Raw genomic sequence first — 25,838 nt, forward strand, 5'->3', positions numbered from 1 at the left:
CATGTGATGGGATTTTATCACATAACCATCTCTAGTGCTTACAGAAAATGATCCAAAGAAGGGAAAATATCCAGTGGGCAGCAGTTATCTGGATGAAAATGTTATGTTTATGACAGACGTAACACACCATGTCACAAATGTCAGATCATCTCAAGCTGGTTTCTTGAACATGACAATGAGTTCACTCTACCCAGTGACCTCCACATGCACCAGACCTCAGTCCATTAGAGCAACTCTGGTATGTGGTGGAACAGGAGATTCACATCACAGCAGCCTAGAAAGCTGCAGCTGCTGTGATGCTATCTTGTCAATAAGGGCTAAAGTCTCTGAAGCATGTTTCCAGCAAGTTGTTGAATCTAAACCATGAAAAAGCAAGTATTAGCAAATTACTGGCAAGTTGTACTTAATAAAATGTCCAGTGAGTGTATATTTAGATTGATGTTTGTGTAACTTGTCCAGACAGTCAAACAGTTATACAAGAGTGTAGTTAAAGGTCCTTAGATCTTGTTTTAACTTGTCACCATAAGCGTAAGTTTCTACCTTGTAATAGGAATATTCTTTCTGGGTCAAAATGATGTGATAGTATTCATAAGGCATATGTTTGACATGTTTTTGGCAGATTGCAGGCCAATGAGTCATTTTTTGGCAGAGGCAGTGCGATGCCTCAGGAAATGTTCTGCTGGGAATTTGAGTCCTGCCAACAAAGTGAATGTTATTTTGACACTTTCCACCTACCTAAGCAGTGTTTAGGGTCATGTTCATCCACAATCATCATGGAAACAGTATTCCCCGATGGCTGTGGTCCAGAGGTGTGGACTCGAGTCACATGACTTGGACTCGAGTCAGACTCGAGTCATTAATTTTACCACTTTAGACTTGACTTGAAAAAATGTTCTAAGACTTGTGACTTTACTCGGACTTTTACACCAGTGACTTGAGACTCGACTCTGACTTGCCTGACATTACTTGAGACTTGACTTGAGACTTGAGGATAAAGACTTGAGACTTACTTGAGACTTGCAAAACAATGACTTGATCCCACCTCTGCTGTGGTCTCTTTCAGCATTGTAACTGCTACAAAGCAAAAAATGGTTCAGGAATGGTTCGAGAAGCACAGCAACAAGTTTGAGGTGTTGACTCGACTTCCAAATTTCCCAGATCTCGATCCAATCAGGTACGTGTGGGACGTGCTGGACAAACAAGTCCGATCCATGGACTGAACAGTTGGTAGCAACATGGGGACCAACACAATATTAAGCAGGTGATCATAATGTTACACCGGATCAATATATATATATATATATATATATATATATATATATATATATATATATATATATATATATATATATATATATATATATATATATATATATATATATATATACTAACAGCAGAGATTCTATAAATGTTCAATGATGTTTTTTTGACTGAATGATTAATTTATTCTTTATTCTTGTGCCTTTTTTCCTTACCTTCAGGTCCTTTTAATAAGAAAATACTAAATCTCCAAACCATCAATTCACTGTAGTGTGTTTAAATTCAAGTAAATGTTCTTTAAACCCTCTGAATGGTTTTCCTTATCCTTAAAGTAAAACAAATGAATCTCACTGAAATACAATCACAGAATAATAACTAACATAAGATGTACTTTACATTTTAAATTTAAAAAGTTCTTTTTTGTGTGAACTTAAAGTTTTAGCTTGGACTTTTTTCTTTGATACAGAATTAATTAAATGTTTTATTTGATAACAGTTTTGCTTTCGCCTACAGGGTTTCTAAGTAGCGGTGCTGATGCATTCAGGAAAAAGAGGAAATCTCCTCTCCTTACACAAGTTTGTATCATTTCTTTACACTAACCTGTAATCTTATTGTTCACAAATGTAACATTTAAATTATCATTAAAAACAACACTTTAAAAGTCACATTTGGCTAAATTAACTGTATTAATGAAAACACCACAAAATCTGTCAAAACAAAGGACATCAGTAACTCCACTTTTGTTAAAATAATCATTCTATTTATTGAGATGATTTTCAACCTCATCTCCACCCATCGGTTATAAAGCAGAAAAAACTAGAAACTCTCAGACAAAATGTTAAAGATTGAAAAAACAAAAAAAAACCCAAAAAACCATTTTGGTTAATAAACGTACATTTATTCTGAAACAGACGTTTCCATTTTTTTAACTGGATAAATCAAACTGAGAGTTTATTACATCAAGAGCCAGCTCCACACCACAAATTATTTCCTTTCAAATCTTAAAATTTGTGCATCACTGCTACCTAAAAGGCACCAGACGTGAGAGCAAAAGAAAATCACAAATGAATGATTTTTTTAAAAACCCATTCCAAAGGTTTATCTCCTTCAAAATAAAACAACAAATTTCCAATACATTTAAAATAAAATAAACATGCTAATTAAAAACAGTCTGAATATAGAGAGGTGTACTACAAAGAGATAAACTGGTTAGTTGGGCATGGCGAGCTTTAAGTCAGAGTTTTCACTGTGATGAAGGTGGATCTCTTAAATGAACATGAACCCTCAAAGTGCTTTTTACTACAAGCCTCATTCACTTCAAGCACACACATTCATACAGCGCTTTTATTCTAACACACACACACACACACACACACACCTGCTCTACCTCAGTGACCACAGGCTCAGTTTAACCTGCTAGATCACCATGGTAACTAATGCTTAAGGCAACCTGGTCCTGTTCTATGGAAAGCAGGACTCTGCTTATGGAGTTAACGTCAGCTTTAAACCTTGCTGTTCTTCTTACAGGGCTACATCGCCATGGTAATTTATGCTGCAGCTACACCAAAGCACATATGAAATCACCTGAAACAGTGCATCCATTCCCCGTGGAGCTCAGTGTTTTTAGTGACAGTATAAATAATAAGCATCAATCATTAAATGCAGATTTTTAGGAGAAACTTTATTTGTAGCTTTTTTTCTCCGTTTCCTGGAGTTTTACAGCAGTTTTATTATTCTGTATTCAGTCTGAATTAAACGACAAAGCCTGTTGAATTAATGGAATATTTATATTTCATTTATATTTATTGTATCCCGATGATGGAGCATTACTGAGTCTGTTTTCTGTGTTTAACCTGTTCATATTTCTCTAAGATTACAGCTTTAGTTTCCTTCATATGATCAGCTGCTGTGCTGCCAGTTTTCAGTCCGCGATCGGTCACATGCTACAAACTGTCTGGTTTGATCATTCGAGAAGAAGCTCTCATCTGCTACTGTCACGTTAAAATTGAGGTTTTCTAGGCAAGGCTAAAAGCTTTCTGTGGCACTCATCTTTGGCTTCATTTTCTTTTAAAATATATCATTCATCTCTCTCAGTGACCTCTGATTGACGTAAATGGCATTCAATCATCTTGTGAAATAATGCGTCAAACACCACCTTTAATGTGAGCCCAGACCAGAAAGCTTCCATTAACAGAGAAAGTTGAGAAGCAGCAGTTATCCTCTGACTGGGATTTTAGGTTTTGTCAAGCCAGCTAAAGCGGAGAAAGCCCAGCTTTGTTGAGCGTGCTTCATAGTACACTCCTCTGATGTGGATCTGGGTGGAAAAAAGTCTGGAAGTCTTCATTTGTTTCGAGGAACTTTTTCTCCAAGAGGAACCTCCATCAGTTTCTGTGGGGAGAACAGAAATCAGCTACATGATCTCAACCAATTAAGAAAGAGTAATTATTTGTAGAGGTTTCTGTGGAGAGTGGCCTTCGAACAGCAGAAGAAACATATGACTTGCTTTGACAGGCAGTTTCCTTAAATTCATTTCTGCTTTCTTTTTAAGGACAGATGCCGTGTGACTCCCCATGATCACATATTTTTAGTAACTTTGTGTCCATGTTGGAGTTTGTTTTGAATTTTTATGAGTCATATTTTTATTCCGGTGTTTTGTTTTTACTTGGTAAAGCGTATTGTACCTTTGAATTCTATTTTATCATGTTTTGGTTTTTTAAATATACTTTTTCCAAGATTTATTTTTTATATTTTTAGTGGCTCCTAATGTTTTTCACATTGTTAGTGTACTTAAAGATGATTGTAGTAATTTTTATTGGTTAATCAATGTTTTAAATACATAAAGTAATGCTGGATGTTTTATTATTGTAGCTGATTTTAATTTTTCTTGGTCATCTGTAATTTTATTTTACTGTGAACATTTTATAAATAAACTTGATTTTAGCCTCATTCACTCATATTCATTCATTTATTTATTTGATGTATTTTTTTATATGAATTATAAGTTAAGTTTGATGGATTTTTTCTGGTTCTCTTATAAGCTATTTTCAAATCAGCTATGTTTATCTAGCATTGCATTACATATATACTTTATATTTAATTATATTTTCTCATACTGTATTTATACTATCTTTACTTTCCATCCAACCAGACTTGGCGGACACCGAGTCGTTCCCAAGCTAGCCAACAGAGATGATCTGTGCAGCTGGTCCTGGGTCTGGCCCTGGGGCGTCCTCCTGGTAGGGCATGCTCAAACCGAGCTCCTCATTCTGTCTCTATGGAGAGCCCTCATTCTTTCAGTCACTACCCAGAGATAATGACCGTAGGTTAGGGTAGAAATTTTTATTTTAATTATTTTTTTAAATCCCCTTTTTCTCTTTTCTTTTAGTTGTTATTGCTTTTATTGACATTCTCAGAGTAATTATAGGACATTTTTTGGTTTGGTTTGGTCATCGTTTCTTTATTTTCCCCTGAATTATCCAAAGTGCCCAGTCCTACTGAACTCTCTTTGTCTGTGTGCATGAATACATTCATCGGCGTCCCACCTTGAGCAGTCGAGCTTGGTAAGCGTTGTCCTCCTCGCCCTCTCCTCGCTGTACGTCCACCTGGTACCTCTCACAGGCCCGAATCACCTCGTTGAGGTCGTAGATCAGAGCCGGGTCCAGAGAGTGAGCGTTTATCAGGCTCACCAGGTACTCCCTGTAGTGCTTACTGTGGGAACACACATGAATCTTAGAAGTTATCTTCATCAAAGGAGGCACAGATTCACCTGCAATATTTGATTTTGATTTTTAGGCGGTGTGTTGGAAACGACTTCACTCAGCTACAACCTGAACAATCCCAGTATTGACTCTGTGTTGGGTCTCGACCAACATGTGAGGAAACTATCTGACCACCACTTTACTCACAAGCTGCCGTTCAGCTGAGTCTGCTTGAGCAGGCAGTGCAGAGTGGCCCTTTTCTTTGGAAACTGCTGCCACAAATGTTGCCGTGACAGTGAACCTAAACAGTTCAAACTGGTGTGTCTTCTTGCCTGACCTGATTTACTCTCTGAATCATACTTTGGGTTTTAAAAGGAAAAAGCTGATGTTAGCCAGTTCCTGGCATCTCTGAGCAGATACCTGGTGTGGTGATGAATTCTTTTACGGCGTCTTTGTTCCTGAACTCGTCTCAGTTTACCGTCTTCTAATGAGATTACAGTAAATCAGTATGGTATGTATTGGAATTTGTAAAATGTTTCAGTGTTGGGGAGGACCTGCGTACGTAGTGGTTCATCTGAATGCAAGAAAAGAAATTCCAGCATCATCCTGTCTTTCCGGATCTGCTGGATTTCTTGAATGTGAACCCTGATAATCTCTCTGACAGAAGTTAAGACGTTTCTGCACCTGTGTGTATGATTTATCGCCGTCTCAAATGTCGCAGACTGTTTCCATAAAACAACATTAAAACTTCTTTTACGGTTGAACCTCAACTTGAACTAGAAGTTGAATTGGAAGCTTTTTAGGGACTTCATTGTTTAGCTCTATGTCATCACTCTTGGAGGGATGTTTCTGCTGCAGCAGGCAGCTGTTTTGAGCGGAAATTCTTTAAGATGTCACAACACACCACCAGACAAAGGCACAGCTGAACATAATGGAGCCACTGAAGAGTCACATATTTCTATCATGAGGTCAGACAGATCACAGTGGGAGCAAAAGCAAACATTACTAGCGTTTCTCCCACGTGCAAATTGCTGGTTTAAAAAGAAGATTCGACAGGAGTGGAAAAAAAACCAGCAACCAGAAAAAAACCCCAATTTGGACAAACTGGGACTTGAAGAGTGTCAGAGGTTACACGATGAGGGAGTCTTCAAGTTTTATTAAACTCTCAATGTGTGTCCCTGCTGGCTACAAACAAAGAAACGACATCTTATTCAGCCTCGGTTCCATTCATGCTAACATACTGCAGTGCTAAATGAAAAACTATAAAGCAGCACAGAAGTGCAAATCACAGCATAAACATTCATCCTTACAAACAGCAAACTGGGCATGAAGGGAAATAAGAGCCGCTGCCTTTGTGCTGGAGTTAGAAAAAATACACCCGATTCAATGTGATGCTTATCTCTACACATGACAAAAAATATATATAAATCTTTAGTGCTGATTGAACCTTTATGTTTATGCTGGCCCTCAGTCATCAAAACTCCCATTTAAGTATCTCGATCACTTCCCCCTGTGTCACAAATCACCTGTGATGCTACAAGCTTCAGGGTACGGACAAAGAAAAAATACACACCAACAACTGCCTAGTAGAATAAAACCCATACTCCATATATGTACAGTATACAATTATGTGTAATCAGCAGTGCTATAACATGCACATGTGACACAAGACTGAGAGCACATGCTTCTATTTGATGGGAAGCTTCACCGTCACCACTGACAGGCTTTGACTCTTTGAACACAACAGGTCAATGCAGGACAGTATACAGGTTTTGATGAGCTGTGGAAATCACATGAGAACCGCAACCACAACAATGACAAAACATCTTCATGTGTAGAAACAACAGCAGCGCGTACAAACATATTGAGAAAATCGAATATGTTGAAACAGGAATTAGCCTAAGAGCGCTGTGAGTGGCGTTCTAATTTGAAACTTCCATCGAAGCAATTAAGATGCATGAAAAACTGTAAAAGGAAGCGGACGTGGAAACACAGATTCACTCACTCGCAGAGTCCAGCTTGTCCCGGCTGTGTTTTGATGCCACACGGTGAATCCACCTGCTGACCGCCTTCATCCTTCTGCTCCATCACACCACATTCATCTGCACCAAAAACACAAAGTCAATTAAAATGTATATAAAAACCACAAAACAACAACAAACAGTCAGTGAATTCATGCTAGAGCTCATTTATTAAATACCACCTGCATTCCTACGCATGGACACTAGAACTAACAGCCCCTTAACAACATCACTGTCATATTACATCATTCCTAAACATCAGCTGTAATCTTGTATCCATTTAAATATTTCTTATGTCTAAACTCCTTATTTACTGAATATGAGCAACATTATCATCATTACTATGAGGGTGATGAAACACCATATGGACCAAAGTATTGAGCCACAGGTGTGTAAAATCAAACACTTCACCATGTAGTCTGCCTTTACAAACGCTTAGGAAGGAATGGCTCGCTCTGAGGAGCTTGAGTGTGGTAATGCAACAGGATGCCACCACAGCAGCAAGTCTGTTTGTGAAATGTCTTCCCTCTGAAATATTACACAATCCGATTGAAGAGGAAGCATTTAGGCACCTCAGCGACTCGGCCTGGTGTCGGGCCTGACCGTTAAAGAGCGGATTACACCATGTGCTGAGGCATAGCTGCCGAGCTGCAAACCTCCCCCGCCATTAACAGCAGCACAAACGCTGTGCACCAGCAGCTTCATAACAGCTCCTGTTTGGTGTATAGCAGGCCCAGTACTTTTATCCATGTAGCGCAGTATTTATTTACAGAGCTCAATTTTCAGATATTATCATAAACAAATACACTGCTATTGATTTTCAAAGATCTAAGAAACAGACACCCTCTCTACTTTTAAGACTAGACTCTTTTCTTTATGATAAAGCTTATAATAAGGGCTGAATCAGGTGACCCTGAACCGTCCCTTAGTGCATTGTGGGAAGTCCCTCGCACCCTGAGCCTATAAACAGCCTGATGCTATTGCAGCATGTCACTCAGTTTCTTTTCTCCGTTGTTTCTCTATGGTTGCAGCAGATGGCTGCCCTGCACTGTGTCTTCCTGTTTAAAGAATATTCTTCCTCCCCGCTGTCACTAAATGCTGCTCAAAGAGGATCTTCAGATTGTTCTGATTGACTCTCTAATATCGTAAAGTCTATGGTAAAATATAAAACACTCCCTCACAACTATTGTTGTGAACTGGATATGCATGAATAAAGGTGAATGCATTTATTTTTCTTTTAATGCTTTTATTGCCAATGTTTGTTTTTGTTTTGCACAAATGAGAAATGAAATGCTCAGCATCCGACTTCGCTTCTCTAAACATCCTGAAAAGCAAATCCGACCACTTAATTTTCAGAAATTGTTCAGTCATGCCAGGATTCCCATTAACACAAAAAACAGTTTTACCGGTCTGAGCTCCATTAGAGGGATCCGTGTTGAACTCCACACCGCTCCTCTAAGGGCAGAAAAACAGATCAATAAACACACTCTTTACATTTAGATCGGGGACGAGCTCATCAGGTTTAAACAAACCCTCACATACCATCCACCTCTTACTTATAAATATAATAGAGCCGCAAAGAGACGAGTTATTAGTGAGGATAAATCACAAAATAAAACTTTTGTTATTTGTCAAAAGGCCAAATCCCTGGTGACTCAAAGGGGAGGGGACACACCAAGCACAAACAAAGTTCTATTTACAACAGGACATAGGCTCTATTTACTATATCTGGCACAGTGGACTGTATGAACACAAGGACATTTTGTTTTATCCTTTACAATCAAATCATTTTCCCTTTTTTTCACTGCCAGTCAGTTTATCCTCCAGATGACCTTAAATATCTTCATTCCAACACAGCTGATATTACATTATTTTGTCAAAGTGCATTATATTAGAAATACATTTAGAAAATTGGATAATGTGGTTTACATTGACAGAGTACACAGAGCTGCTCAAACAATAATAATAATTAAGCTGTAAAGGTGTAAGCTGGTTTGCGGGGAGAGCACACTAAAAAGAAAATGGACCTCTTTGAAGCCAGAAAACTATCTGTGGTTCTGTGGGACAAAGTCACAATAACACAAACTTAACTATTCCAAAACCTCTTTCTCCTGATCATCGCGAGAGCCCAAGACGAAGCATTTCCTCACCGGTCCTTTTGTTTATTCACTTCTTCTCCTCATGATTTCTTTGATAACATTTATCATCTATTAACAGCTTTACTTTCAGCATCTGTATGAAAGACGCTGCTCGACTTTACTTAAATCCCACTGGTAGTGAGATATGAGCTGGAGTCAGGGTAAAAAAAAAAAACGAGAAATGTTTAAATATTGTTGTGGGAGACATTTTTTGTGTTGTTGCCTTATGTGTGCTACTAAGGGTCACTTTATAGTATGGTGTGTTTATGGGACTGTATTTAAGGTAGACACATGTAATTAGCGCCCGGTGTTATTGGTCGGAAGAAGCAAACAGATTGTGACCGCTGCGCTGTTGTGATGAATGACGTTGATAAAGAGACTGTGGAACAACAAATACAAGTGATGGCAGTGCAATAATATGTTAAACAGACAGGATGAGTACGGCTGGAGTTATTAGACTGTGACAAGTTTCATTCATAACAGTGGCGTCGTGTCACCCCTGCCAACGAACACCTCAGTGGCTTTTATATTCCATTTCGAATATCAACGTTTTTTCTGGTTAATCTGCCCTGGATCACCTGCAGGTCATTTAATATGCTGCTGCTAGGCTCACTACTGGGTCTCACACCAGATCCACCACTCGCCGGCTTCCTGTTCCAGTGCAGCTTTAAGAAAATGAAATTGAGCTCTTTTAAAATATTCACCTGAGGTCAGCTGACCCAGAGGCCTCCTAAAGGTCAGCTAAGTCACATGTTTTGTGGCAGTTTCTGCTTTTCTGCAGTTCATACTCTGCATTTTGATTCTGTTTCCCTTACTATAAGTTTCTGCAATGCATTTCAATTCTTTAAACTCTGCATTGTCTAAGATTATTTCCTGTAAAGCGCTCTGTGATTCCTGTCAGTATGAACAAACATTTCTCGCCCGCTGTCTGCTTCAGCTCATGGCCGACTGCCATCTGCTTCAGGTAACACAGGAACTGAACCATCTCTCATGGAAAGCAACAGTTTAAAATAAAAACAATTTACTGGGTGAACAGCAGAAGAAAATACATGTGTGGTTTGTGGTTTTTAGCTCAGCTGTGAGAGGACAGGTGGAGCAGGATATTTTAGAGAGTGGAGCCAGGTGGATTCAGCGGCACAGCTGTCAGCTGATATGTAATCCACGTAGGTCGGCTGCAGCTTCCTGTACAACAATCAGCAATGCAAATAATGCAAACAATGCAAAGAAACATACATACGTGAGCGTCTCACCTGTAGAAACGCCTGTAGTCTGGGAGGCTCCCAGTCTCTAAGATAGAAGAGGCAGTCTCGAGGGTGATGAGCGTGCAAGCAATTGAGAGAGCAGTCAGGCTTACATTTAGTCTGCAAAAAAAGGAGCAGCAGGTTTTAGTCAGGTTAAAGAAAATGTTACACTTTTAACTAAAAATTGCAACACTTTAAGATGTGTAATATTTGTCTAAATATATCAGTCTTAAACCAAATTGTATGAATTTTCCAGACATTAGAAGATGAAGAATGAACCAGAGGATGTGTCCTGAAACAAATGAGACTGCAACCTGCAGCTTGTCTCATACAAAGCACATCCTCCCAACAGGCTCAGCCCTCTTTCTAGAGCTGTGATATTATGGAGAATTGGAGCTCAAGCCTACATGCCACTGATATGACAAAGAAAAAGGGGGCTGTCTACCATACAAACATTCATCCTATAATTCACCCTCACCTTGTGGTAGGGGTTGTTGCAGCCACTGCAGAACTGGTACCTGCACTGCGAGCAGCTGAAGTGCATGCAGCCGCCCTTCGTCAGAGCGTACTGGAACCTGCAGTGAGGACATGCTGCAGGAAGATGAGATAAGAGCGAAAACAGGAACAATTGGCACAGATGAAAGCACACATTCAAACTGTGTGTCTGTGTGTGGTGAGGGAAGCTGACTGATGTACAAACAGAGGAGCCAAACATGGAAATGAAACTTGTGGTTGTGGTTTTAGGTCGAGTCTCTGGCAAGCCTTACTAATTCCGTTGTCTCTCAGATAGCCAGCCAGTCCCTGTTTCTGGTATTCCGGGTCATTCTCCCTCTTCCACAGTTGGAACTGCTCGCAGGACACATCCTGGTGCTGAGGTTCCCACTGTGACCAGAGAAGGGGTTAATGATTTGAGTGCTTCCTGTACTGAAGTGGCAAAGTTTCAAGGTTGCATGTGGAAACTTCTGAGACCTCTTCCTTATTTTTAATCAAATGTAAGATAAGATAGACAGCTCCCATGCACAACGGAAAATATTTCAGATTATACTCACAGGTTTCTTGCACTGAGCACAAAAACTCTTGTGGCAAGACAGGCATGTGACCTTCAGTTGGTCTCCCTCGTTGATAAACCCAGACGTGCACTGAGAAAGACAGGAAAGAGAAATGCAATAAAGCTAAAAATCCCTATTAGAAAAGGCTAAAAGATCTCTGCTTGGTTTTAAATAATTTTCTAAAACAACAACAAAAAAAACAACTGTAATCTACAGCACTAACATCCAAAGTTCCTAATTCCTTATTCTTTTAATGTTTTCAAGAAAATTAGTTTGTTTCTTTACTTAATCTAACTCCATATATAAATTTCAAACAACTGCTACAACTACAGGATAAAACTAGATTATTTTGACTCTGAGGTGCGTTCAAGGATTGTCTGTCCTTGTCTGGTTACACTGTCAATAAAATCCAGGCTTCAAAGACGGAGCTTAAAATAACCCAAATTATGTGTTGTATGAAAACTATGGAATGCAAATTACAGGGTGGAAATCTGATTGTTAAGAAGATTAAACGACAGGGGCGAACAAGCAGACTGCGTTACGGTGAACTCACATGACAGCACCACATGAACTTGGGGTCTTTCATGAGAGCGTGCTCGGTCAGCTTTTTGTGGAACAAGTCGTACACCTCAGGCTCCAGGCAGTCCCTCAGCTGGAAAACAAAACACGACACGAGGCGTCGCCGCGTCGTTATTATAAGACGAAAAACAGCTGCAGGTTTTGATACTAGTTTAATGTCATTTTGTGCACTTTAAACAAAACATCTTCCCCCTCTGAGCACTTCACCCTGTTTAAAAATGACTATGTTGAGATAAATGCAATTATCATGCATGATTACAATCCACAGCATCTTCTAAGAATATCTTAAAGAGCTAAAAATCTGTTTACAGATCAAATTCTGTCTTAATAGCTGAAACAAAGCTCCATTCTCCCATCAACCCACAAATAACCCCAGTTTCATAATTTCTTCATAAGTACTTATGATCACATGGAGAATCAGATGCAAACTGAAATCTTGGCCCTTGCATCTGCAGACGACACTAAAAGCCCCTGAAGTGTTCCCCACAGCCTTGCATACAGTCAGGAAAAGATGTTCAAGCTGCAGTTCGTGAGTAAATAATTATAGTACGCTTAATCTGTTTATACAGCTGTTTATATTGCACATCTGTTTAGGCTTTGGGAAATATGATTGAGACTTTGTCTGTAGTTATTTCTCACATGTAGCAGGAGACAATTCACATCAGGCATGTTGTCGTCTGTGGAAATACTCTGAGGTTTAGGCAAAGGCAGCTGGAGCTGAGAGAGGCAGGACACCCACTTTACTACTAATTCAAGCGGCCATTATCCCCTGTGCTTCTCTCACATCAACACAAAAGGACACGGCACAGACTTTGTAGCAGAGAGAGTGCAGGTCAAAGTGTTTATTATGTGATATGATGCACATGCGCCTCCAACAGGAAATATCTAGAAGAGTTCAGGGCTCAGTGAACGTGTGAAAACAGCTTTTCACAGGCGTGGGGAGGGAATTTGAATCCGGACTGCTGCACTAGTGCCATGTGGCACGTGGTCTCTTGCTCATCCACTGAGCTAAAGTGTTGCTCAGAAATGCCTTTTATTACTTTAAATATGCTCTGTGTCATGTATTTGTAACAAAAATAAATGACCTGTTTAAAGATGCATCTGGTGTCTCTTGTTAAAAATCCTATTTAGGACTTTTCACGTTAACGTTTCCGGCACATTTCCTCTGAGTTCACCTGTATATCCAGCGTGGAGAAGTAGCTGTCCAGCTTCTCTGGGTCGTTGATGTCGGGTTCGCAGCAGCTGGGACACACCATGTCTCGGATGTGTTTGTCTCTCACGGCGATGGTAAAGTGGGCCTTGAAGCATTCGAGGCACACCGAGCACTGACAGGACGTTAGAGACTGCATCTGGAGTACCAAGGGGAAAAGAAAGAGACTTTAAGAGCTGTGCATTAAACATAACTGGTTGCTGCGGAAACAGATCGCTCTCCCCGATGACCCACCTTGCTGCGGGGGAAGATGCTCAGACAGATGGGGCACTCGTTGTTGAGGAGACGCCTGATAAAATCTCTGTCATGTGACTCCTTCACGGCTTGCACCACATCCTCCAGGGAGTAGCTGACACCCGGCTCTTGGAGCAGCGACAGGACGAGCTCGCAGCGCCCCCAGCTGGGCAGGTCATACAATGCCAGCAGCCGCCTGCACGTCCTCTGAAGGGAGCAAGCCAGGTCAGCACAGAGCAGAGGTTTATGTTAAAATGAAAAAGATACACGTCAAAACAAAAATCTCTTTCTAGTCAAACCTGTTTGTCTGGGTGTGCGGGATCAATCGGCGGCTCGGGCTGGGCTGTCCAGATTCGCTGGTGGAAAGCTTCCAGCAGGGGGCGCTGAAGCAGAGACAAAGCCCCCTGCATCTCACCTCCACTCTGCCGCAGGGCCTCCTCGCATTGGGCCACATCTTGGAAGCCCAGAGAGTGAAGCTCCTTCATCTTCACCCAGCAGGAACAACAAAAACAAAACAATGAAACAAAGGAATCACTTTAAATGGCTGCAGTGAACATAAAAGATTCACATCAAGAGTCTTTACACTGCTGATAAACAATATTAAAAACAGGCATTTGCTCTTTCACCAGTAAAGAGGTTTGAATCTCACCAAACAACAGGTGAGAGGTCCCAGCAGTGTAGTGAAAACTGGGAAGTTCCCAGCAACAACTTGGATTTTTTACATTTTCATTTTAATCCCTGTGAAGTTTAAGTTATAACCAACCACATGTTGTGGAGAAAAGCAAACAGACGTTTTTGGATTTTGAGGTGTGTCAAATGATTTTCTTAAATCAAAAGAAACAATTTTCTGTCGTAATTCACAAAATATTTGCAGTATGAAGGTTAAAAATAAAAAGAGTCCTTTTTGAGATAGAAGGAAGAAAAGTTCATACTTTCTTTTAACAATAAATATGTATTTAAAACTTTAATGTCCTTTTAATTGTCCCACCTTTTCTTTGCGGTCTCTCAGCAGCTCTCTCACGGCTTTGTCGGTTTCTCCTCCTGTTTTCAGCCACGCCAGCTTGGCCTCAGCTCTGGACAGCTTCATGCTGTCACCTATGGAGGTCGGACCGCTCTTCTCGGACTCGCCTCCGTCTCTCTCCAGCACGGGCTGCGTCCCGACACGCCCCATTTTGTAGTTCAGTTGGACTGAGGCGGCCATGGCGCAGATTTCATCCAGCAGGTGAGGCAGCTCTGAGGTCAGCCAGTCACAGGGGTTAACGTTGCTGCCACCGCACGCGCCCAGAGCGGCGTACACCTCCTCTGGGCTAATGCCTCGCTTTTCTGCTTCCTGTGAATGAGAAACGTAATGCATCTTCTCTTTTCCAGCGTTTCAATTCTATAATATTGTAATTTATTTTGAAAAATGTCATTTAAATGTTTTGAGGTGAGTCTGTGTGAAACGTTTGCCATACTCTGATGTGACGGACAAGAGCGAGCCCGTCTTCTTTCATCGTCTTCTGCCTCTTCAGCTCCAGGTTGACTCGGGGCTTCGGCTGTGGCCGGTCCTTAGGTCCGCACGGCGTCTGCTGGAGAGACTGGGGCAGAGAAAGTCCACCAGAATCTTTAGGGGACATGTTGCACATCTCACACACTGTGGAGGCCTTGGTGTTAGCGAAGGTGCAGAATTGGCAGGTCCACTGCTAGAAGAAGAAAGAAAAGCATGTAAAGCAAACACTAACAAAAACTGATGACTTCAAAGGCTTTGCTGGGACACCTCCATCCTCACTTAAACTAACCTGAGTGTAATCCAAGTGAGAATGGCATTCGTGCTTTAAGTTATGTCTGACATTATGGTAATATTTTCATGTGTAGCTTAAACTTGACTTTAATGCTATAAAAAAAAGGATTAAGTCCTCCTACTATCTGTGGACAAGGTCTAGATATCTGATTGGTAGGTGGTGATTCAGGACGTCATAATAATCCTGACCATGATGATGATGACAATATGGATCCTGGTCTATTGACTAATACAAGAAAAACTGACTATATCTAGAGATAGGTACAGCTGTTAAGCTTAAAGAACAGCAGGTGTAAGACAGAGGCTACCATGTAAAACAGCGGTCCCCAACGTTTTCTGCGCCACAGACCGGTTTAATGTCAGACAATATTTACGCCCAAGACAAAAACTGTGGTATTTTGTAAATATAATAATAAATGAGAATTCACTGTGTAATTGTGTAACTTTATTAGCAGCGTCCTCCTAAAATGCGCCAACTACATCCTCCTCTCTGGTCGCTATGGTAATATGTAAATATTTCTTTCAAAACAAGACGCACAACTACAACACGGGAAAAGACCCAGGGAAACAGAGTTAACGATAAAAACCCTGAAACACAAATTTCACACCCGGGCCCAAACAACTCATGTAACTGGTACCGGTCTGTGGGCCGGGGTTGGGGATCGCTGATGTAGAATGTCTTACAAACAAGGTCAAACCTAAATATATTGTACATACGATGAAACAACAACATGAGTTAGCCAAAAACATCTCAGAAACATCTAATCAGCAGAATAATTTAACAGCAAATTAATGTTTTTCATTAATCGGTCTTCTTATGAATTCTCTACTTCACTGAAAACCCAACAACAAGTGACTGTAGATAAATGTGTTCCCCGCAGAGCTAAGACTAACAGAAAAGGTTTTCATTCAGCAGGAATCTGTAGTCTCAGTCTGTGCCAACGCTCAGCACAGTAAAGACTGAGAAAATAAGAAACAGGTTAGTAGCGTTATCAGCAGCAGGAGACAAACCTTTGCGTCAGACAGAGATCTGAGGATGGACATGTCAGAGGAGACCGGAGGGCGAGTGGCCAGACGGGGGCGCTCACACACCTCGCAGAGGATGCTGCTGCCCTGATTCATCACAGTGCAGCTCTTACACTGCCACTCTGAGAGAACGAGCACCAACACAGTTCAGTTCAAATCAAATAGTTTTCAAACTTTAACATATTATGCAGAATATTTATGTAAAAACAAATGTTTCCTCCATAATAAGTTAAAGTTCGGTGCTTTTAATAAGTTAAAAGCATTTCTACTTTAACTCGAGGGCACAGGGCGTCTGAAAATTAAACTTAAGCCTTTAAGTCAACCTTAATGGCACCTTAAATAAAATTTAAGACAAAACTTCCTGAGGCTTGAACTATTCCTTTCACCACCAGGGGGCACCAGTTACCAGCGTGTATCTCTTTTCAGCTGCCCACTCATATTTAAGAGATTTCCTCTGATGTGACCTTGATGACCTCCCTAGTTTAAAAGAAAGGTGACCTTGACCCTTGGCACCCCCCTAGTGATACAACCTGGTATTACATGCAGTGCAGTGCATGAATTCTTTAACCACAAACGCATAGTGTTTGATGTTATTCTCTTGAAAGCTTTAGTTAATTTTGAAAGGTTTCAGCTCTTTTAAAATACAGAAATTTACTATAAATACCTTTAAAAAATATTGCCTGAGTGTGTGGGCAAATAAGTCAAAAAATACTATGTTTATCTTAAGCTATATCTTAAGTTTCATTCATCCTCAAAACAGGGATTCCTGTCCTTAGTGGGAACTTCTAGGAATTGGTTTCAACCACAGAGAACAATAATAATAAATAACAATTTCCAACCATTTTTTCTTACACTTGGATCTTCCCCTTTTTCTAAAATAACAAAGAGGGTGGATAAGCAAGTGAACTTTAAACTCTATAGGGCCTTTTATAAGCAAATGTGTTAATTCACAGACACCCTGTAACCTGCTGCGTGTGTAAACCTTTGCTCTTACCTGCATTCGGCGATGCAGGAAGTGACATGGTGCTTTCCAGAACAGTGGACACAGCTGTGGCGAGTCGAGGCCGTTCGCAGGTCGTGCAGAGAACGGCTCGCATCTCGTTCACTGTAGTGCAGTGAGAGCACTCCCACGGGGACAGAGACGGGCTGAAAAGCAGCGGAGAAGGACAACATTTTTTTTCAGCTCCTAACAAGAACACGTCTTCAGCTAATCTTCATTTCCTCCACAGCTGCAGATCCCCAGATGTGATAAAATACATTGTTAAGACATTTCAGGGATCTCTAGAGACCCTGGTGTTTGATTCTCAGCAAAAACCTTTGGCGTTTTGATCAAACAAAGTTGATCCTTTATTGTAACAAAGGAAATGGTGAACAAATCCAGCCTGTGTCCTTCCTGGCTTTGATCTGCTGCCAAATAAAGAGCTGAATGTGGGTTTCTCTTCTCACCTGGATGTTTTAGCAGGTGTAGTAATGGTCCTGTTGTGCCCTTTACGATCAGGGTGGGAGTGGTACAGCTTGTCGCACTTCAGACACAACCTCTGGAGGCATGTGGCGCAACGAGCATGGACAGCAGAAATTCCACAGATGGTGCAGGTGTCTGCAAGAAAAAGACGAAGAGTTAAAACAGTAAGCAGCAAAAAACAAGCAGAGCCGAGGTTTGACTTTTGTTTTGCAGATGTAACTCGGCCTACTTTGTTTGGTTTGCTGTAATTTGTCCCTCTTGTGACTGGCTCTGTTGGGGTGTCGGTGGAAGAGGTCATCGCATGCGTCGCAGAAATGTGGATTGTCACATGACGAGCAAAACAGAGACGCGTCTCCGCCGCACAAACTGCACCCGCTCACTGCAGCAGAGCCTGGAGACAAACACGAAACAGACCACATTTTTAAAACATATCAGGTCGTTGCCATTTTTCACAAAATTTAAATACATCCTCAGATAAACAACACCACAAGATATTCCTTACATTTGACTCTTAAATACATTGGTATACTGAAGAGTTCATGGTTTACTCAGTGTCTGCAAGATCCCAAAATCATCTCCTCTCCACCACTGTGCCCGGTAGGTGTCATGAGGTGTTTGTGCTGATATGCTGAGTTTGGCCCACTCTGTCCAAAGGACATTGTTCCAGGAGTCCTGTGGTTTGTTTAGACGTGTTCAACTTTGCCATGTTCTTCTTAAAGAGAAGAGGCGTTCTCCTGGCAACCCTTCTAAATAAGCCATACTTGTTTTTGTTCTTAACGTAATGACGCGGTGTAATACGTGATATGGAAACTTTAGACCTGAAAGAGGGTGTACTTTTATTTTACCATAACTGTGCGTCTTCAAAAATGCTATACAAAGTTTATAAATTGCTTCGGAGCACAGCAAAGTTTCTAAAAAAGCTTCTTAACTTTGTGGCATCAAATGAAGAAGAAACTAATTTGGTTAAGAGTTAAGAAGAAAAACTGCTGGAATGAAAAAATAAATAAAATAAAAACTCCCAGGCCATCAGGTGTGGCAGTAGCTGACCTGTTGAAGGTTTTGGCACCAGAGCAGGTTTAGGAGGAAGAGGCAGGATCAGAGGTTTGTCCCCCTGCTGCTGCTGCTTCTTTTCCTCTACGGGAAGCTTAGCCACAGAGTCAGTCACCATCTGAGCCTTAACAAAAATAAATAAATATCAGCATGACAAACAAAACGAATGAAGTCTGAAAAGGACAAACATTAAAAAACAGATTATCTTAATTCAGCCTGTTTTTATCTTTAATGAACTTAAATGAACTTTTCGGCCGACAGCCTTTTGAAACGTGTACACACCTTTGGGATGACGAATGGGATGATTTCTTTGAAGTGTTCTAGGTGAGGATGAGTGCCCTGAACAAACAAACATAAGAAAATGGAACATCAAAACTGCACGCACATGTTACCGATGATCAGATCTGCTTAGGAGTCGATACAAACCTTTACTATCATATCCACTTCCATGCGTAGCGTCATGACCTCCAGCGTCACCGCTGCGACTTTTTCAGTATCCGGATCCTCGACTTCGTCGGGAAAGCTGAGGCCGTCGACCTGCTGGTTAGTGTAACCGTAGAGATAGAGGACTCTGCGGCCTCCCTGTGGACCAAAACCCACATTTCAATCCTAATCTTTTAAACAAAACTTAAAGGTTCTCAGTCAAAGTTTCTGCACAATCTTTGGACACGATGGAGTTTTTTCCTCACTTTGATGGCATCCACTGTAGTCCTGAAAACAGGATTGTTGTGCTTGACACTCCTCCAGTATCTGGGTCTGGTGGGAGAGGTCAGGTTACAGCCATACTTCTCCAGGATGCTCAAGGCTTTGATGAATCGATTCAAAGACTCCAGGACCTGGTGAGAAGAAAAATTAGTATTGATGTTAATCAGTTTGCCTCCATTATTCCATCCAAATGAATTATTTGTGATGATTTAGTTAACAACAATGTTACAATGAATCACAGCTAGCAGATGAGGCTGGTATCAAATGCAGGTTAAAAAAAGAGCTTTCATATCCTATCCTATTCATATCTCCTGTGAATTACTATGCAATACAATACAAGCATCCAGGATACTAATACTTGTTTCTGTTTCTCTATGTCATAGACATTGAAGTGTTGCAGTTTTGCTGCTGAAGCTATGCTATATCCCATGATATCGATACTCAAACTTGATTACAGAAAAGAAAAATGCTCCAAACACTGACTTTATTTTAAGCTCCTGGTTCTGTGTGACATAATAGAGAGGGAAATCCCTATTCGGCCTTCTCAAAATCTTTTACAGAGGGGTAACCAAACAGAAACAAGCTGACATAAATGGGGAGGGGCTAACAGCTCGTTTCAGACAGAGGATGAACTGTCAAGTCCCAGTGTAAAATGCATAAGGATTATTTTGAATAATGAATGATGCAAAGCTACTGTAGCAGTTTAAGATTGGAACAAATTTACTAACAGAAGCCACAGTGCTGAAGATAATTTTTCACTCCCCTGTGGATATCTTCATCTTTGTTTTCATCCAAAAAAATCAAAGATAAGTGTCACAAAATCTTTTTTCCTTAATAAAAAAAAAACTGAGTAGACCTTTGGGGATCAAACAGACACAGAAATGTTACATCAAACTGCACTAAAGCGATCGTTTAAGAGAAAAGATTACCTCCTGTTTGTTACGACCTGCCGAGTTCTCCTTCAGCATAACCTCAGCTGAGACGTGGCGGTACTTCTCCGACAGAGGCAGCTCGATAGTGGCCATCGTCTGAACGTCGGCCTTCACTTCCTGAGCTGAACCCGAGGACGAAAGGAGAGACTGGGCTCTTCTCCTGGCCTCGTCCATCTGGACGGACGCAGGACTGCTGCTCATTGCTGTTAGAAAGAGAAGAGAACTTTTTAGAGATCGTTCCAGGGCTTCAAAATCGAGGATCAGCTGATTTATTTGGTTTGGAAAATCACTGCAAATTCGCTGTTATTTTCGGTCTGTGAGACGGTTTTTGTAAAAGAAATAACTGATTAGAGGAAAACATAAAAGTCACATTAATGTGCGGCGAGACTCAGCAAAGACTGCCAGAGGAGATCAAAAAGCTAAACTCACAGTGTAACCTCCAAATTTCAAAATACATTAAACCTCAAAATTCCGATAGCGTTTTGTTAAGATGACCAAGACACTCAGTTTATTATTAAATATGATCTGTAAACTACTGTAATAAAGCTTTGCAGGTGTGGCTGTCTGCAGGTGGAGAGCAGGTCCCCTGCTGGTTCCAGCCACGCCTCATTCCACGTTGTTATGCAGGGACCGTTTGAGGCCTCGGGCTGTTTTCTGTCTATCTTACCCTGCTTTCCTGCAGGGTTAAAGATGTCCAGCTTATTGGTGTGTCTACTATGTCAAAGTTCAGTCATGCAGTTTTTATAGATGATTTGTATTTACCAATAACAATCAGGATAAATAAAGATAATATATAAATCATTACCACAGCATCAATATAAGGACCCAAAAATGTCAGCAGATTACTGAAATTATACAAAAGCTCTACAAAGGTTCCCCACAGAAAACTAAATCAGGAATAAGAGTGGAAAGTTGTTTCTGCCAGTGAAAAAAAACAAAAACAAAAAAAAAACACTTGTAAGTCAAAAATTTGGGTTAGATATTGAAATTTTGAGATAGTAAGTATTAGAGATGGACCGATCCGATATTACGTATCGGTCCGATACTGACCTAAATTACTGGATCGGATATCGGAGAAAAATAAAAAATGTAATCGATCCATTAAATATCACGAAAGCACCTCACAAAACTTGCAACACGCAGTAACTCACCTCAGAAGTTAGCATGTGGAGCTTCGCTAGCAACCCGGCATTTCATCTCCGACAAAGTTATCCCCGAGAGAAGTAAAGCAAGTGTGTAAGTCCATCTCTGAATGTTTGTAAAGCATTCCTGCGTTAAGCTTAACAAGCGACTGCCTCTCCTGCTGCTACTTCAATCATGAAACTGCTTAAATGATCAGCTGATCGGCTTTTCTGTCGCGAGTCCGTGTCTCTAGTTTGCTTTTGGCCCACTTTGCACCAGAAAGAGGAAACCAGCGGCTGAACAACAGCAGCACGTTTAAGCTTGATCAGCTGTTGTTAGAATGTATTTAATATTACTTTCTACTCGAGGATCTTTTTCTACGTAGCTGATGCTGGTAACTGTGCAGGGGCGGATCTAGCAAAGTTTAGCCAGGGGGGCCGATAGGGCATTAACAGGGAAAAGGGGGCACAAAGACATACTTTTCTTTCTTATTCTCATTTAAAATGTCTAGCTTTTAATAAATAATTATCTGACACCCAAAGTTTTAATTTGATGTAAAATGAATAGAAGTCAATTACTGTATATAGTAACTATTACGTCTAATATATATACCCTAGTAAGCTATAGTACTTTTTCCTTTGGAAAGGTACCATCTGTGCAGTCTGCAATTTTGTTGAAGAAAGATGTTGAATCTATTTAATATTTCTTGAAAAATAATTGATTTCTGTGTATTTTTTTTCACACTGCATCAAATTAAGGTTGATTACGTCGATTAAGCATCATGAGGTGGAGCGTGAGGGGTGGTTCCCTATTTTTTATTTATTTATTTTTGTTGTTGCTGGGAGTTGGAACCCTATTAGTTAGGTTGCTTAATATTTATGCTAAGTACTCTTTAAAATACCAGAATAGGGAGGATGGTGCAGGTTTAAGTTTATTAGATTGATCAGTATTGCTGAACTATGAAATATTTTTTTTTGCATACAGGTATAACAGAATAGCTTTAGTGTAGTTGTTGTTTTAAACTTGAGTATGAACTTATACAAAATGCAGCAAGATATTTAAAAAACAGTTTTGTTGATTAAAAAACATTATATCGGATTCATATCGGTATCGGCAGATATCCAAATTTATGATATCGGTATCGGTATCGGACATAAAAAAGTGGTATCGTGCCATCTCTAGTAAGTATTAATCTTTATTATGGTGGCAAAACAAGACTCCATACCTGAGAGCCACAAAAACAGGTATTTACTCTAAAACATCTGTAGGAACGAGGTCAAGTAGTTTTCTACATAACAAATTTTAAATTGACTCTCAAAAAATGATGCTATAAAAACACCTAAAAAGTTGAGCCCTCGTCTTCACTTGAAAAATGACTTTTGAGAAGTCTAATAACAGCAGGGACCTGAACTTTCTGACCTTTCCCATAACTCCTATTATGAAGGGCATCACTCCATAGTTTCTTTTTTATTTTATTTTTTTATGTGAGCTGGTCAAATAAAAGGAATTTGATGAAATGACCCAATACACGGAAGTCAAACACAATGGTTTCATAACAGTGATTACCTGAGTTACCACCTGATTTTTAGACGTTCTTCAACTACATAGTATTAACGCCTGATCACAACTTTTCCACGTGTTCACAGATTAAATACTTAATATACTTTAACAAATCCTTATCCTTAAATAAAAAAAATAAAAAATAGCTAGGTGCAAAACTTGCAACCTTGTTTATTATTTTAAAAATCAATCCAAAAATGGCCAATCCACACTGAAAAAGGACACGAGTGGCAGAGGAAGGATAACAACAGGAAGGATCAACATTCAGGTAAATCAAACAGTCATCGGTGACCTTTATAATTGATAATTTCACTTTTAATAAACCATGTGATCTGATGGGAAAGTCCAGGCTAATCATAGTTTCAGAGGTAAACAGTTCAGTATCACATCACAGTCGCCACTTTAAATCCGCTCCCTGCTACTTTCTGTACAGTAAAACATCAAATTAACTGGACCCGACGGTGGATTTTTTTGTCACTTTGACCGTCTTGAAGTCCCAACAATAACAATTCACAGCAGCTGAAAACGAAACTCTAAAAACAGAAACTTTAACACAGCTCCATAACTTAGCTTCATATCTGATCAGTTAACTTACCGCCTCAGCTGTTCTGGCCTTCTTTTAACGGTTATTTCTGTCGCCTCTTCTCCGAATAAAGTCTTTACATTTCCGCCAGTAAAGTCAGCATGTTTTAGATTTCAAGCCAGCGGTTAGACCCTCTTCTACAGTGAGCTCCTTCAGTCTGTCTGAAGCTAGCTTTATGCTTTAAACGCGGAACTCCTCCATACTTCCGGTCTGATTGTGATCTTTTCAAAATAAAAGCGGTATTCCAGTAACAGTAGTCATGAAAATGATTAACTTTACTATGTATGTATTTATTTATTAAGCTCCCAGTTGTATCATGCCTAAAAAAAATTTAAATATTTAATTAATTATGACCAGCGACCAAATTATTAAATAATTATTTAATTAATTTTGTAAATATTTCATATTATATTTACATTTTTGTTAGTTGTGACACATTTTACCAGCTTTTTGGACAAAAAAATGTGCCTGAGTCTGGTATTTTATTATCTGTACTATCTTTGAAAAATAATCATCAGTGATGCAAATTTGTATTTTTCATTAGTTATTGCATTAATTTTCGTTGTTTAAAACTACTAAATTATTTAAAACTACTAAATTAAGAAAACCTAACAAAAAAAAACATCCCCTCCACTCTCGCTGGCCACTTAATTAGTGACACCAGCTCAGCTGCTTGTTAATACTAATATCAAATGAGCCAATCATAAGGCAGTAACTCGAACTGAGCATGAGAATAGTGTAAAAGGTGATTTCAGTGACTATGTCATGGTTGATGTTGCCAGATAAGCTGGTTTAAGAAACTGCTGATCAACTGGGATTCCCCTACAAAATCCTCTCTAAGGTTTACAGAGAATGGTCTGGAAAACAGAAAACATCCCGTCAAAGGCAGTTCTCTGGGTGAAAATGTTGATGCCAGAGGTCAGTGAAGAATGGCCAGACTGCTTAAAGTTGCTAACAAGGCAACAGTAAATCAAATAACTTCTCATTAAAATCAAGGCATGCAGACGATCATCTCTGAACGCACAGCACATCGAACCTTGAAGCAGATATTTCACAGATCTGAAGGCAAAAGAAGGTCTAACTTGGTACTAGAGATGGCACGATACCACTTTTTTATGTCCGATACCGATACCGATATCATAAATTTGGATATCTGCCGATACCGATATGAATCCGATATAATGTTTTTTAATCAACAAAACTGTTTTTTAAATATCTTGCTGCATTTTGTATAAGTTCATACTCAAGTTTAAAACAACAACTACACTAAAGCTATTCTGTTATACCTGTATGCAAAAAAAAATATTTCATAGTTCAGCAATACTGATCAATCTAATAAACTTAAACCTGCACCATCCTCCCTATTCTGGTATTTTAAAGAGTACTTAGCATAAATATTAAGCAACCTAACTAATAGGGTTCCAACTCCCAGCAACAACAAAAATAAATAAATAAAAAATAGGGAACCACCCCTCACGCTCCACCTCATGATGCTTAATCGACGTAATCAACCTTAATTTGATGCAGTGTGAAAAAAAATACACAGAAATCAATTATTTTTCAAGAAATATTAAATAGATTCAACATCTTTCTTCAACAAAATTGCAGACTGCACAGATGGTACCTTTCCAAAGGAAAAAGTACTATAGCTTACTAGGGTATATATATTAGACGTAATAGTTACTATATACAGTAATTGACTTCTATTCATTTTACATCAAATTAAAACTTTGGGTGTCAGATAATTATTTATTAAAAGCTAGACATTTTAAATGAGAATAAGAAAGAAAAGTATGTCTTTGTGCCCCCTTTTCCCTGTTAATGCCCTATTGGCCCCCCTGGCTAAACTTTGCTAGATCCGCCCCTGCACAGTTACCAGCATCAGCTACGTAGAAAAAGATCCTCGAGTAGAAAGTAATATTAAATACATTCTAACAACAGCTGATCAAGCTTAAACGTGCTGCTGTTGTTCAGCCGCTGGTTTCCTCTTTCTGGTGCAAAGTGGGCCAAAAGCAAACTAGAGACATGGACTCGCGACAGAAAAGCCGATCAGCTGATCATTTAAGCAGTTTCATGATTGAAGTAGCAGCAGGAGAGGCAGTCGCTCCATATATCGTTTGTTAAGCTTAAGGCAGGAATGCTTTACAAACATTCAGAGATGGACTTACACACTTGCTTTACTTCTCTC

At 39.8% G+C, this 25,838-nt stretch overlaps 1 protein-coding gene across 2 annotated transcripts; it reads right to left on the reverse strand.

Moving 5' to 3' along the window:
* Positions 1-2,926: 2,926 nt before the first annotated feature.
* Positions 2,927-23,872, reverse strand: LOC146567075 (E3 ubiquitin-protein ligase RNF31-like). 2 transcript variants are annotated; one of them, XM_085286673.1, is made up of 24 exons: positions 23,663-23,872; positions 20,383-20,588; positions 19,438-19,584; positions 19,175-19,330; positions 19,031-19,087; positions 18,746-18,872; positions 17,928-18,089; positions 17,683-17,833; positions 17,231-17,382; positions 16,222-16,358; positions 14,885-15,109; positions 14,419-14,760; positions 13,730-13,915; positions 13,431-13,637; positions 13,162-13,335; positions 11,961-12,059; positions 11,408-11,497; positions 11,126-11,240; positions 10,837-10,949; positions 10,368-10,478; positions 8,386-8,434; positions 6,964-7,060; positions 4,803-4,968; positions 2,927-3,648 (listed from the first exon to the last, which is right to left on the reverse strand). In XM_085286673.1, the coding sequence occupies exons 2-24, from the start codon at positions 20,584-20,586 to the stop codon at positions 3,601-3,603; spliced, it is 3,315 nt and encodes a 1,104-aa protein (XP_085142799.1). In that variant the 5' UTR covers positions 20,587-20,588; positions 23,663-23,872; the 3' UTR covers positions 2,927-3,600. The 2 variants fall into 2 exon arrangements, with proteins under 2 accessions (XP_085142799.1, XP_085142798.1); XM_085286672.1 differs by having other exon boundaries at positions 14,885-15,112.
* Positions 23,873-25,838: the final 1,966 nt, after the last annotated feature.

This window comes from Mchenga conophoros, linkage group LG9 (genome assembly GCF_057382185.1).
Source record: "Mchenga conophoros isolate Kocher_MC1m ecotype Shallow Benthic linkage group LG9, M_conophoros_male_GT1.1, whole genome shotgun sequence".
NCBI classification, from domain to species: domain Eukaryota; kingdom Metazoa; phylum Chordata; class Actinopteri; order Cichliformes; family Cichlidae; genus Mchenga; species Mchenga conophoros.

Excerpts from the sequence above, each read along its gene's own strand:
- LOC146567075 (XM_085286672.1), bottom strand. The coding sequence starts at position 20,586 with ATGAGCAGCAGTCCTGCGTCCGTCCAGATGGACGAGGCCAGGAGAAGA. Across the intron at positions 16,359-17,230 it reads TCCTGCATCGCCGAATGCAG|AGTGGCAGTGTAAGAGCTGC; the intron begins GTAAGAGCAAAG and ends TCGTTCTCTCAG. Across the intron at positions 10,479-10,836 it reads GCAACAACCCCTACCACAAG|ACTAAATGTAAGCCTGACTG; the intron begins GTGAGGGTGAAT and ends CTTTTTTTGCAG.